At 43.4% G+C, this 15,347-nt stretch overlaps 1 protein-coding gene across 6 annotated transcripts in view; it reads right to left on the bottom strand.

The window, feature by feature from the left end:
- Positions 1–3,853, bottom strand: part of RAPGEF2 (Rap guanine nucleotide exchange factor 2) — a 255,836-nt gene extending 251,983 nt beyond the window's left edge. For all 6 annotated transcript variants that reach the window (XM_066279961.1, XM_066279974.1, XM_066279981.1 and 3 more), the window contains exon 1: positions 3,344–3,853. In XM_066279961.1, coding sequence (XP_066136058.1) covers positions 3,344–3,412 — 69 coding nt within the window. In that variant the 5' untranslated portion in view covers positions 3,413–3,853. The remainder of the gene's footprint in view (positions 1–3,343) is intronic.
- Between the last annotated feature and the right edge of the window lie 11,494 nt (positions 3,854–15,347).

Raw genomic sequence — 15,347 nt, 5'->3', positions numbered from 1 at the left:
CCTCTCATTATGACTCAAGATACATTCTACTAAGTGACTTTAAAAAGAATCAACCCTTATACTATTAGGAACTCTAAGTTCACAAATTCATGAGTTAGCAACTAAATCAAAAAGTACAAGAGCCCCCCAAAAAAGTTTTTCAATGGGAAAGGACAAAGTAATATTATTAACTAGAAGGGGACACTGTGGGGCCATTTTACACTTACCAATTTTAAAAGTAACTTTTACAACTAACTAAAAACACAATCAATTAGGTTTTTTAAAATAGAGGAAACAATTCTGCAATAGATGGTTCACCTGAAAAACTAAAAACATTATGTATTTAAATACTGTACAGAAGCAATTTCAAGGGGTCTGAACTCAACAACTTAATGAAATGGTTTAGAAAAAAACATTTTCTTGCTTAAAGCCATAGAGGATAAAGCTGTTTGTAATTTATTTACGTCTTTTACTTCACTAAATTGCTCTGGTGACCCAGCTTCCCATTTAAGTGATTAAAGACATAAACTCAAATAGTTTAATAAAGCAATTACTTAAGAGTCCTGTTTTTCAACAGACTTGCACTGAAAAATATCAATAGAACGTTTAGTGTTCATTATTTTCAAGAGGGTTTGTTTTTCAGAACACAGGGCCCCATTGACTAGATCTTAGCCAGGTTTCCAGACACACAATATGGGACACACATTGGACTAAAGAGGACCTTTTTCTTCCTCTCAGAGTATTCTGAATATTCATGATCTGGCTAAAAGTTCAGGTGACAATTTTTGAATTTCTCCTTACCATTCCTCCTCTCTAATGAAATGCCTAAATAAAATGAGTTCCCATTTTCCAGGTAGCCTGAAAAGCTCCCAAATTTTCAGTCTCTGTGTTTACACTGGGGTTCTCCACCACGCAGATTCTCTTCTAGCTAACTACTTAGGTTACACTAGCAACATCACAGTTACAATTGATTAACCTAAATACAAAATTAGGTGTTTACAGCATTGGGGAGAGAAACTGGACTGGACTGGGGTTAAAAAAAAAGTTAAATTTAACAAAAAAATTCTGGATTTTCCTGTGTTCTTTTCTTTGAAAACATCTTCCTTTTGCCTGAAATGAAAATCATACAAACTCCTTTACCAAGTCTATCCTGAGAAACAGAAGGAAGCATGACAGCAAAACTTTCCTAGTTCATATCCTTCTGTTCATGATATCAAGCTTATTTAATGTCTGTTTTCCCTGTATTACAAAATTCTAACTCTCAAGCATTCGTGAAGAAAACAGTACAGAAAAACTTCCAGCCCTGGCATTAACAAGGCACTCCATACAAAAAGCATCTTCTACCAAAACACTTTTTTTTACTTTTACTCGGGTCAATTTCAAACTTTAAGAAGATCTTTCTTGACAAGCCAATTGAAGATGGAAAACAGTCACATTCAAACCTACTTGCTCTTTAGACAATAATGAATGTGAGGGTGTGCATTAGTAATAACCAAATGAACATCAAAGTTAATAGGGCTGACACTTAGTGTACAAAATGTTTGATAGCTTTCTCTCTGTTTACTTTTCCTATGATGGTTCAGTTGGGGGAAATTCAGACTGTCAATAAAGCTTTTATCATGTGGTGTTAGTAGTAACTGCCCTACTTCTGACTCAGGCCAAGTTCTATGCTGGGTCCATTTTTATTCTACACAACTGGCAAAGGAACAGGAAAGTTTAACAGTTCATTTATTTAGCACAATCCACATACTGTCACAGTGAAGGTTTTTGTCTCTTTCAGTCTTGTTTGGTGAAGTACCACCCCCCATAGCAGGCTTCCAATCATTGCTATTCTAAGTAATTGACCAAAGGCACCACCCCTTCTCCCCTCTGTAATTTCCACTAAAGGCCTCTGACATCATTTTCTGACCCATCTTGCTAGATTCTAATATTTCAGCATATGTAATTTCACTTGACCCTTCCAAACTGAATTATTTCATTGAAACTGGCTTTTCTATCACATTGTAACTGGGAATGAGCATTTTCAGATGCAGAAGACTGACTCAATGGACAATTTTAAAACAACAGTGAATAAGCAAGGCACATGAGAGCCAGTGAAATGATGCTCAAGGACATGATCAAAGCAGGACAGTCTTTGTTTTTGATAAACAATCCTTTGGAAGAGAAACTTTCTTGTGAAATGAATATTCTTGTAAAATTACCACCCAGCTTCCACACATTTGGTAAATATGTGCAATCTATGATCCCCTAGATGTGACGGCTCCACCAAGAAAAATGAAAAATCAAAAACAGTACCAGGTGCCAATCTTGGGCCTTGTCCAAAAGCAGCCAGTGGAAGATTCTATTTTATTCTGTTCTCCCCCAGTAAATAATAATAATCAACCTCAGAGAAGAGCACTCAGATCTGAACAGATGGCATCCAACACTTAACAAGTGCAGCAACTCTTCCAAGCATTAGATCCTAAATGTCTGATGGTCCCAAGGATCATAAGGGCTTATTTGTCTTAAGAAGGTTGGCAGCGAGATACCCTGTAGTCAACATCCCAACGCTTAGAAATATGCGTCATTATCCAGTCAGCAACTAAAAGCAAAAAAAGAAATCAAACGACCACATTTTTACAAAATTCCCCCCTTTCTAGTCCAACTTGGAATGACCAAATCCAACACCAGCAGCGATTCCTCCAGTTAAAAGAGAAAAATAAGCCTGAAGGTAAATGAATGTATAAAGGTTAACAAACTTATCTAGTTTTGACACAGTTGTGCAACACCAAAGGAATCCGAAGGGTGTCCTTTCCGGGGGTGTATTTGAATATGCCTTCTCTGCACTTTACACTAAAAGCACTAGCTATGCAACTTTTCCCTCCTTTAATTGGAAAGCTGCATCACTTCTTTTCAAAAGAGCAAAGTATTAAAATACACATCTCAATATTTAACTTTAGAAGGCCAACACGGTTGTCTTGCGCAGACCCGTACAAGTTCCCTGCAATACCTTCTCAACCATCACCAAACTCTGAAGTGGGGGGAGCACATGCTTGAGAAGGCACAGACAGGGTGGCGAGAGTAGCCCACCGAGGGGAGGTGACCCACACACACACCCCGAGGTTCACAGAACCCGGTGTGCGGCTGGGAAGAGAATTCTCTACACTGGACAAACACAGAAGGAAGGTCAGGATTGGGGAGAGCAACAGAAACGAGGAGAATATCCAGGAGACGGAAAATTAAACCCAGGATGATCAGGAAAGAAGCCCCGGACATGGGATGCAACTGGAAGTTGGGGGTCCTATTGGGAGAGTGGGTGCGCGGGGATACCCAGGAGGGCGCAACCTAGGAGCCACAAATGCGGCCAAATCCAGACGGGTCTCACCTGGGAGGTCCTCTCCGCGGGGTTCTTCATCACCGCTTGGCGAAAGCTGTTATCCACGTAGGACGCCATCTCCCCCCGCGGGCCGGGCCGGAGCCGCTCCGCACCCTCCTCTGCCTCCTCCCGGCCCAGCGCAGCCGCTGCCTCCGCCCAGTGCGCTCCGCCCGCCCGAGGCTAATAAGCCAAACCGCGGCGGCGGCGGCGGCGGGGCCCGGAGAGGGGCGGCTCGACGGTGCCCGGGTGCCGAAGCGCGGGAAGGGCGTGCAGGAGACCTAGCAGGAGAGCGAGGCCTCGCGGCTCCCGAGACACACGGCCCGGAGGGTCCCCGCGGCGCGATCGGCGGCCAGGCACTCCCCTTCCTCCACCTCTTCTTCCTCGCCGCCGGGCCGGGCAAGGCTTCCTGGCGCGCCCGGCTCCCTCCGGGCCCTGGCTTGACACGCCTCCCCCGGCTCCACTCGGGGGACAGTGGCGGCTCCTCCTGGCCCCAGAGAGCCTGAGTTATTTTTAGGGAGGTAGGAGCGACAGTGAGGAGGGGGAGGGCTGCGGGCAGGCGGGGCCTCCAATCCCCTCCCGCGCGGAGGGTCGCCCCCTCCTCTCAGGGGCTCGCGCCGCCGCCCGGGGGTCTCCGGGAATCGCTCGGATCGCCGGCGTCCCCAGTCCTCGGGCACTCGGCCGCCGTGGAGAAGACTGGCTCAGATCCGGGCGCTGCGAAGCCCGATCGCGTCGGCCGCTGTCCCTGCCGCTCCCGATCGTCTACTGGTCTCGGCCGTCCCTCCCGATTGCTGCTGCATCCCCTCGGGCCGCCGCGCCGCCGCCGCCGTGGCTCCGGTCGCCGCCGCGGGCTCCGCCGCCGCCGCCTCCCCCCATCAGCGCTTCCGAAGCGCAGCTTTCCGGGCGCCGCCGCGGCCAGAGCACCCGGTCCGGGCTGCAGCCCTCCGGCCCAGTCGCTCTCGGCAACTTTGTTCCAGATCTGCACGGGGCGGGAGAGGGGAAGGGGGCCGCGGGCTGCCCAGGTCCGGACTCCCGGCCGCGGGCGTCCGATGGCCTTGAGCCTAGAGCCGCGCACAGCCCCTCGGAGAGAGTGTTTGGGAAGCGGCGATTCCCCTCCTCTTCCCCCGCCTCTTCCTCCTTCTGCTCCTTCTCCGGCCGCGGGAGCCGCTCCTCAGGGAGGAAGCGGCCTCCGGGGCTTGTTGCTTTGTGCTGCAACCATGGTGAGGAGTGAGTGACAAGACGGGGGCGAGTCGGCGGGCGCCGCATCATCGGGGGGGCGGGGCGGCCCTTCGCGCCAGGTTCCGCCCCCTCGCGGTTTCGGAGCCCGCCCGCCGGCCGCGCCCTCGCGCGGGCGCCTCACCTTTGGCAGTGACCAGGTGAGCCGAAAGCTCCGGCCGCGCGGGGGTCGCATCGCCCTCGGATGAGCTGATCAGAGTCCCGCATAACCTGGCGCCGAGGAAGTGGCGTGCATCCCGGTGTCCTGACCTCGCACTGGGCATTTTGAACCCAGGGGTTGGCTCTTAGCTGCTTCAGACACGATAAATCCTCTAAGGATTTATTTTGCTGATTTGTAACTTACTGCGGGAAAAGCTAACCTGTTCTGCCTTTTGTGATCACTCTGGTACCAGCAGACACCAAAATGACCACGAAATTAAGGAGATGGAAATGTGCCAGCGTCAACACTAGACCCAATACCACCCCCGACACGCAAATACGCTAGATTTAAAGGTGTTAGCGAGACCCGGACGGTTTTGTGACAATCGGAGACATTGACAAATCTGGCTTTGCGTTAGACAGAGCAAACGTCCTTATCCAGATCTCATAGTTCCAAGCCAGACTCACAGAAAACACTGAAACGGAGCCCTTTAAGATGTTACCACTCCTGCTGTTCCCTTTCCTCCTCCCTCTCCCTTTGTGAGCCAGGTCAAGGTGTGTAAGGTCAGCCAAGTACCAGGAACAGCTCTGCTGTTCTGGTCCTAGGGTTTTATTTTTATCTGCCTTCCCCCTCCCCCTTTCCCAACAATTTCATGTTTTGATGTCTATGCAGAGGCTATACTTAGAGGAGGATTGTACTTTTATGACCTAATATGTTGAACTTTTTCAAATTTTCAACCATACATTTTTAACATTCAGTTTATTTTAAACACTTGGAGTAGGTTGTGAGCAAACATTTTGGGGGGCCTTAAATGACCTGTGTGGCATTAAATAGATAGTATGGCTTCTAATTAGAGAAGGGACTGTGCAACCCTGTGAAACTGCATCCAAGTTCTAAATTGTATCTCTAACCCCTCTTCTACCGCTCTTGCTGAAATTGCTTCCCCATATTTCTCTTTCACTCCTTCACTAAGCCCCAGCATCAAATTCTCTATGACATGGACCACCACCTTGAAAGCAAAGAACATGAATAAATGCCATTACAGCGCTGTAAAGAGAGAAGAAAATCAAATCCAATGAAGTGAAAAAATATACCTGACATCTCCATCTGGTGTCTAATAGATATCTCAGAATTAACATGTGCAAACCAGGCTCCAGATTACCTGCCCCAAATGTGCCCCACAAACAGCCTCCTTCCTGGTTCCAGTTAGTGGCATCTACACCTTTCCAATTGCCCGACTGAATAATCTTGGAGTCTTTCTTGACTCCTTCCTTCCTCTTACTCCCCACGAGGGTCAGTACACCTGTCAGTTCAACTTTCAAAAGTACTATATATATCTAGAATCTAACCTCCACCTACCACCTCTACTGCCATGACCCTGGTCCAAGTCAGCATCCTCTTTTGCCCGTACATTGCAATAACCACCTACCTGGTCTCCCTCTTTCCGTCCTTGCCTCCAGCAGTATCCTTTGAGTTTTTCAGTCCAGCTTAAAGCCAGAGTCCTTACCATGGCCTAAATACCTATGGACCTAGTCCCCACCCCCCTTCTCTCTCTGACCTCATCTCTGACTATTCCCAACCCCATTGTCCTCCATGCTATTTCTAAAACATAATAAGCAAGCTCCAGTCTCAATGCTTTTCCATTTGCTATTCCCTCTGCCACCTGAATTATCTCCTCACTCCCCCCAGCCCTCCAGAAAACGAAACAAAAACTAGAATGTTGTTCCCTCACCCGCTTAATATCTTTACTCAAATGTCATTTCCCCTGTGACTTCACATGACTTAGTTCTCTTCCTTTCCTTACCACCATCTAACACACTATAATTTCACCTATTTGTTTTATTTATTGTTTGTCTCCACTAAAATGTATGCTGCTGAAGTCAGTGATTTTTCTCCCTTTTTTCAGTGTTATTTCCAAAGATGCAATGTAAATGAATTAATAACTATAGTGTAGCATTGTATGTATATAAGATTGTTACATATATTATCTCAGTTGGCAATTGTGGGGAGGGGGTTGAACGGGGGTTGGGAGGAGGGGGACTGGGAGAGAAAGTTACCTTCTCTCAGCCTGTTTTCAGGTCTATAAAAAAAAAAAAATAGAAACTGCCTGCCCAAAAGATTCATAAGACTCTATTCTAAGGTATGCAAAGTGCCCTGCATAGTGCTTGAACCATTGTAGATATTCAACAACCGATAGTTATTTTTAAGATCATTCACATTATCCTATTCCTCCGAGGTTAATGGAACAGTTATTATCCTGTTTACAGGTGAAAAACCGGAGACTAAAATGGGGCTGCCTGACTTGCCCTAGATCCAGGCCTGCCTTTAACTTTGAAAGGGCCTGGAACAAGCTAACAAATGCAGACCCATATACCCGATCATAAATATATACTTAAAGATATGCATTAACAGAGACATGTGCTACAGGGAGTACTGGCTTCTGGCCTGAAACTCACACCCCATATTCTTTACATCTCTACTCCATCCCATACCACACATCAGTACAGTTCACAAAAGCTACCCCTGGGTGATTCCTTTAGCCTTGGTCCAGCCCTGGAAAATCAGGCCTCAAAGGGGCAGGACAGTAAGTTCCAGGGTCCCAGGTAGTCAGAGAGTATGGAACGCCTTGTCCCCTGTGGAAGGGTAAAGCTAGAGAAGGGCCCTTCAAAGCATGGGCAGTAGGCAGGAACCCCAGATCTCACAGCCAGAAAATTGTGAATTCCAGATGCAAATCCAGAAAGTTGTGAATTCCAGATGCAAACCCAGCTGGGGGTTTTTTCTGAATGCTCTACTATGACACTGAATTGCATCAATGCCCTCAGGTAAGGCATAATACTATGTCTTATCCACCAACAAAATGACTAACTCACTTCTAAGCTATCATTTAACTTCAATTAAAGCTAATTTTCCCACTATTTATAATCTACTTATCTGCATATGTCAATAATGCTAATCACCATTTAACATCTAGGACATCTGATACTTGGCATGCATTGCTGTTTTATTAACATTTGAGCACCAACAGTGCTTGGTATAAAATGGATGACAGAATTAGGCACAGAATTGCCAATTAGTCTAAACTAAACTGTGTCAACCAACCATAATCTAAGTAAGCCATCTATTGTGCTGTATCGTAAAGGCAAATTTAAAAATGAGAGCGTTTCTTTGTTCGGTCTCTACAAACATCATGTTATCTAGAAAATCATTAGAGGACAAACAGAACATAGGGTTTTAAGTCTAAATATACATTTTCATTTCTGGCCTTAATATCATTCTATTTATAACTTAAAACCCTTGATCTTTCCAACTGTAAAGTCTAATTCATGCCTAAATATATCTTGTAAATTAGGTGTTTAGAGTCATCTTTAAAATTGAGTTAAAATAATGTTTAAAAATTCATGTGAGTCCTACTATGATGCAAGATTACAGATTTATCTATGCCTGACCAGGCAGTGGTGCAGTGGATAGAGCATGGGACTGATATGCGAAGGACCCACGTTTGAACCCCAAGGTTGCCGACTTGAGCATGGCCTCATCCAGCTTGATGGTGGGCTCACCAGCTTGAGCGTGGGATCATAGACATGACCCCATGGCCACTGGCTTAAGCCCAAAGGTCGCTGGCTTGAGCATAAGGTTGCCTGCTGGCTTGAGCAAGGGGTCACTTGCTCTGCTATAACCCCCCACCCCCATCAAGGCACACAGGAGAAAGCAATCAATGAACAACTAAGGTGCTACAATGAAAAGATGCTTGTCATCTCTCTCCCTTCCTGTCTGTCTGTCCCTATCAGTCCCTCTCTCTGATTCTATCTCTATCAAAAAAAAAAAAAGAAAGAAAGACTAGGAATCATTTTGGTTTTTAAAAAATCACATTGAGTATCTACTTTTCAGTCAGTCAATAAACATCTATTATGCGCTATGTGCCAGGTACTGATCTTGATGCTCAGAATACCAATGATAAGTAAGACAAGCATGGTCCCTCCTTGCGTTATGGGAGCTTGTTCCACATGCCGAGTTCACCTCACCTAGGACAATGGCGAGGGTGATAGAAAGGATCCAGCAAGCTGCCCTGCTTTGCTGAGACAAGAGCTTCCTCTGGTTACCTTTTTCTCAGGTTGCTACAACCCTCTGAAGACAAGATCTAGAGCAGTGAGGTTGAATTCTATTAAAGACATTCCGCACATACCTCCCCTTCCCCTCAAAACATTTTTTTCCTTATTGTTTTACTGTAACCTTTACCCTTATAGTCAAGTCAGTAAGAACCTCAGGAGAGTGGAAGGCTGTAGTTTAGACGCTGTGTCATTCTCAGTGAACACACTCTGCTAGGAAATATTGTATTCACCTGCAAATAGCATTCCAGAGAGAACCTGGTGGAGAGTACAGACACCCAGCGAGGGATACAGTGTGTGCATAGGATAGAACTCATGGAACCAGTTAGATGCACTGTATCAAAAGCAAAATCAGAATCAAACTTTTAAGGTTGATTTTACAGGAATCCTAGTAAATTCAGTTTTAAGGATGCTGCCACATAAGTAAAAAGGACATGAACGTAGATGTCATGTAAATGCTTAGGTATTTTAGAACTGGTTCTAAGACCCATTTTTCCCCCTGAATTTATCAATATTGTGAACTTTGGTTCTGCCTTTGACATAAAATTAAATAAATATATCAACCAAAAACCATTTAAACTAACAAAACTAGTCTATCTAGTTACACTATTGTATCCCTCACACTGACATAGCTACTTTCTTTCACTGATTTGTTCACATTTGAAATATTGGGCCAGTGGGAGAGGATGACCTTCTTCACTTCCTTATTGGGAGAAGGCTGATACTGACATTTCTAAAAGGAAATGCATTGTTCAACGTTTGATCCACCGTCAAGTCCTCCCATTGTTACCTAGTGTTTGGCACTTACTTCTATAAATTACCCTGTAGATCTGTAGCCCAAATTAGTCTGCCAATTTAAGAGGTTTAGGTAAGATATATAGACTAATTTTTTTTAAACCCAAAAATAGGTAAAATTAAGGACTTCACTCTAAAACTTAACAATGTAAATGCCACCGCACAATCAATGAGTACATAGATTTTAATACATAGATTTTAGAAGCCCATACTGGATATCCTAAATGCTCAAGTTAATCATTTAAAGATTAAAAAATAAACAAAACTTCCAATTCAAACATACAAAATTAACCCAGTAAGATAATTCTGTCATAATGGAGCATTGTATAAAATTGTATCTGGGTTTCTCCAGTTATCTTAAGGTCACTGTACACAACTGAAATTACATTCACAAGCAAACTGGTATCCAGTGCAGAATTGGTTAACTGTGTTCCAATGAAGAAGAGCAGCTACAACTATTGCCAACTCTGGTCTCCATGTGGTCTTCAAGGGTAAATACATGTGTGCAATAATACAGCTGTCTGCTATAGGAGTGTCAAAACCAGACAAGGTCATTTGAGTGAAAAAGTCTGTATTCTTGGTCAGCTGTGATTTTTTAAATGCCAATACGAATAATCATTCTGAAGTCATGATTATTTAATATTTGTTAAATCCAAGACTAGTGCTAGGCACCATATGTACACAAACAGGGACAAAGTGCCTATGCGCTGAGCGTACAAATCTAAATTAGGCAAAGGAAGTGAAGGGCAAACAAGGGCATGGGAAACGTGCACCGAGAGCTGTTTAGAAAATGAGGCTATTTTGTGGTATGGTTATTTTAGCTTTAACTAGCAGGTCCATTATGTTGTAACACAAAATTTGGAAGGAGGGGACTCAACGGAGAAAGGCATGTTGCCTTTAAGAGAGCTGAAGAAGGAAACCTTAAATTGAAATGGCAAAACATCTCCAGTTAGAGACCTCAAGGAGGAAAGTGAGACTAAATGGCAAAAGAGACAAGTCATGAACATTGCACTGGCTATGATACAGGGGCCAGTCAAGATAGTGCATGAGCTATGGCTCAGAAGAACACGGAACTGTCCATGCCCTTGAGAAGCATATCACAGTTGGTCCTGGCTATCTTTAGTGTTTTCCTTACAGTAACACTTTACTTATCACCTAACATAAACATGACCAGTGCTAAGTGCTGGTAAGACATTTAAAAACAGTTCAGTTCCACCTTATGTTTATCTCACCTACAAGGAATGAACCTGTGTCATCATATTGTCTGTAAGAATCCAGAGATAATTAAATCAAGTTACAGACAGATGTAAACCCACGGTACTCCACCCTGACCTGGCCAGGTGCCTCACAGACAGTTCTACTGACACAAAAGAAACAGCGTAGAAGGGTTTGGATTAACAGAACTTTATTACCCTGCTGCAGAGGGAGAAATATAATCTGTATTTTCAGTGGAGTCAATAAATGCAGCTTTATAAGGGTGTAGTGGAATGTATGATATAAGTGATAGAGGGGGAAAATCTTGGAATCTGCTATCAGCCTGAATTTGAAAGCCTATGCTGATATACATGAGCTTTGTGCCCATTAGGAAAGAACTTAACATCTATGAGCCTTAGTTTCTATCTTTCTAAAATGTGGTTACTAAATTTCTTCCTTCTTGGATTGCTATGACCCTGATTCAGAACAGGATTTATAAAAGGAAATATTCTTTCTCACCTCTCCCTTCTCCCTAAAAAGAGTAACATTAAACAATATTTATATGGTCCTCCACGTCTCTAGGAAAGAAAGATTTTAGATTAAAAATACATTGGCCTAATTAACTTGACATACAGAATTTTAAACCTAGAGAACGGAAATAAGATTTAATTGTTTTATTATAAACAGCCCAGAGCCTCAAAGGCAAAGAACTTTCCATCTGGGCCAGTGGTTCCCAAGTGAGGACGATCAGCATCTTGGCCGGGACGAGAGTGCTGGCACAGCTGGCCGGAGCTGGCCATCTTGGAAAGTCTCTGCTGTTTGCCCAGGCGGAATGGGAGCTGCTTACTGTGTCACACCTGGGGCTGGTGGCGTCTCCACCTTTAGCAAATAAATGAAAAACCACAATTTGCTCTTACAAATATTGAATCTCTTGCCAGGTTTATATCCATTTCAAAAAGCAAGGGATAGTCTCCATGTACTAATTTTTGTGCTATCCTCCTATTTTTTTAAGGTCAGAATCATTGATTTCAAATATAAATTATGTGTAAGTCTACACAAAGAACTCAAAAGATTAAATCTAAAAAAAAAAAAAGTAACACAAAATCAAATAAACCCGAGAGATGCTCTGTAATTACATTCCTAGATAATATCCACAGTGGTATGCTGCTGACGTTTATAACTCCCTGATTTTTTATTATTATTATTATTTTTTTTTTTTTGTATTTTTCTGAAGCTAGAAACGGGGAGAGACAGTCAGACAGACTCCTGCATGTGCCCGACCGGGATATAACTCCCTGATTTTTACCAGATTCTAAAAACCAAATAAATCTGCATTTTACTGGGGCTGATCCTGCCCTCCGCCCCAAGTTAGCCACAGTGATACTGTGTGAGTTACCAAGAGGAAGCAAGAGGAATCGGTGCAAAATCACCTGAAGCATTCCTTTCATTCATTTATCCTTATGGTGATTCAAAATAAACAAAAACAAAACACTTTCAATCTGCTTTCTTCAGTGTAACAAACTTCCAGCAAAAACTACAGAAACTTGTGAGGACAGAAGCCCAGCAGAATTTCCAGAGGGCATAGTAGCAGCAGCATTGGCACTGGGTCCCAGTCCGAGTGGCTTTCTTCCAACAATATACAGGAGCTCTCGGAGGAGCGTCTGAAGAGCTGAGTTGCTGGATTAGAGCAGCTGCAGTCTGTGTCACCATGTTGGATGCAAAGTTAGTGGTGAATCTCTTTCGGAACCTGCCTATATTAGAGAGTGCTCCTCTTTTGGCCAAAGCATTTCTTTGGCTCCTCTTTTCAGCATAATGAAAGGGGAATTGGAGAAAATAAAGTCTTTCTCAAAGTGTTTCAGTTCTCCTTTCCCTGTCCTGTCCCATGAAACAAAGTGCCGAGCAATGTCCCAGTCATCCAGTCTTCATTGCAACTTGCTCTAAAGTGGGATTCTTTAGAAGGACTGTGGGTCTAGGATCAGGCCAGATCATGCAAAGCTGGAGATGGACTAAACAAAGGGGGTGACCTCCCTGAACAAGACCAGGCTACCATTGGTGGTAGGAAGGAATGGAGAGGAAACTTTTCTTGCTTCCCTTTAGGAAAAAACTGTGTCCACTACTCCCATACTCTCATTTGGGAGATGTTTGAAACATACATCAAAAATTGCGAACAGGTATGGTTTCTAAATGGAGCACTTTCAGCAGGGTTATTTTAGATGTTACACATTCTTTCTTTCTTATCTTTGGAAGGGAGCACTGAGACCTGGGAATACTTCATGCAAGAAAAATGTCACAGTCAGCGAGTACTTTATTTTCTTGTAAAAATCAAGTCATTACCAAACAATGCTAGGGCTCTTAAAGACCAAAGATTTTTCTAAAGCATCCCCACAACAGGCTCCTGGCAGTTTATTTATGTAACTAATAATAATGGCTGAAAAGTATTGAGTGTTCACTACATGCCAAGCACTGTTCTGTCTCCTCCAGTTGCTCTGTCTTAATCTTCTAATAACCAATGAAATGCATACTATTCTATACAATACTATATTATACTTATACTATACTATACTATACTATACTATACTGTACATGTTTTACAATTAGGGGGGACATAGACTTAACAAGGTCCTCGAATCAGGATCTACACTCATACTCTCTGGGGCCAAAGCATATGTGTTAAGCCCTCATGGGAGGAGTTCTCAGGTCTTCCTTGGCTAATTATTTAAACTTAACACATCAAGTGCCAGAATGAACCACTTGTGAGCAATGAAGGTGACTTTTAATCCTCAGCCCTATTTTCTTCTTCATCTTCTTTCTCTAAGAAATGTGACATTTCCTGAAAAAATGTAATTATGCTTAACTTGAATTCTAGCCTAGACAACATTCCAGATGCCAAAGGCTTTCCCAGAAGACATCTGCACATAGATGTACTCATCAGACACTTCAAAACCAACATGTCAACAAAAACAAATGAAATATTTAGGGACAAAGCTAACAAGATATGTTAGCAGAACACTACAAAACTCTGCTACCGGAAATCAAAACTATAAGTAAATTGGGAAGGTATATGATGTTCACAAATTGGAAGACTCAATATTAAGATATCAATTTCCTCCAATTTGATTTATCAAATTAATTCAATTTAAATCAAAATCCCAGCAAGTTTTTATAGATACAAACAATGTGATTCTGAAATTCATATAGAAAGGCAAAACACATCAGGTAAAAAATAACAAAGTCGAAGGACTCATCCAATTTCTTTTTTTTTTTAATTCTTTTTCTTTTCTTTTCTTTTTTTTTTTTTTTTTTCATTTTTTTTTTTTTTTCTGAAGCTGGAAACAGGGAGAGACAGTCAGACAGACTCCCGCATGCGCCCGACCGGGATCCACCCGGCACGCCCACCAGGGGGCGACGCTCTGCCCACCAGGGGGCGATGCTCTGCCCATCCTGGGTGTTGCCATGTTGCGACCCTCCTGGGCGTCGCCATGTTGCGACCAGAGCCACTCTAGCGCCTGGGGCAGAGGCCACAGAGCCATCCCCAGCGCCCGGGCCATCTTTGCTCCAATGGAGCCTTGGCTGCGGGAGGGGAAGAGAGAGACAGAGAGGAAGGCGCGGCGGAGGGGTGGAGAAGCAAATGGGCGCTTCTCCTATGTGCCCTGGCCGGGAATCGAACCCGGGTCCTCCGCACGCTAGGCCGACGCTCTACCGCTGAGCCAACCGGCCAGGGCCTAATTCTTTTTCTTACAGGGACAGAGAGAGAGTCAGAGAAAGGGATAGATAGGGACAGACAGGAACGGAGAGAGATGAAAAGTATCAATCATCAGTCTTTTTTTTTTCAAGAATAACTTTTATATTTTATTTATTTATTTATTTCATTTATTCATTTTTAGAGAGGAGAGAGAGAGACAGAGGAGAGAGAGACAGAGAGAGAGAGAGAAGGGGGGAGGAGCTGGAAGCATCAACTCCCATATGTGCCTTGACCAGGCAAGCCTAGGGTTTCGAACCGGTGACCTCAGCATTTTCAGGTCGACGCTTTATCCACTGCGCCACCACAGGTCAGGCCGACTCATCCAATTTCAAGACTTACTACAAAGGTACGTCCATCAAGACAGTGTGGTATTGGCTAAAGACAGACACATAGACCCATGGAACAGACTAAAAAGACCAGAAATAGACCCCAAAAATATAGTCAATTGATGTTTGGCAAAAGAGCAGAGGTAATTTAATGGGAAAAGGGGTATTTTCATCACGTGTTGCAGGAAAACTTTGTTGTCCAAATGCAAAATCAACCTGTTCAAATTTCAACTCAAGATCTTTCTTTTTTCTCTTTATAAACCTTTTATTTAAAAAATAAAATTATAAACAAAATACAGAAAAACATTGACACCTGTGACAACAAGAAAATGAATACTAATCTTTAGAGCAGTTAGCTCTCCTAGAAGGGCAAAACTGTGAGTTTTATAAAGAAATTTCATTGTGCGACAGAGGTAGGTACTTTCTAAGATTCATTTATAACAGATATTTGGCACAGACAGAAAAAGTATTCCTACAT

This window comes from Saccopteryx bilineata, chromosome 1 (genome assembly GCF_036850765.1).
Source record: "Saccopteryx bilineata isolate mSacBil1 chromosome 1, mSacBil1_pri_phased_curated, whole genome shotgun sequence".
In the NCBI taxonomy this organism is placed as follows: Eukaryota; Metazoa; Chordata; class Mammalia; order Chiroptera; family Emballonuridae; genus Saccopteryx; species Saccopteryx bilineata.
This window is presented reverse-complemented; position numbering and strand designations above follow the sequence as displayed.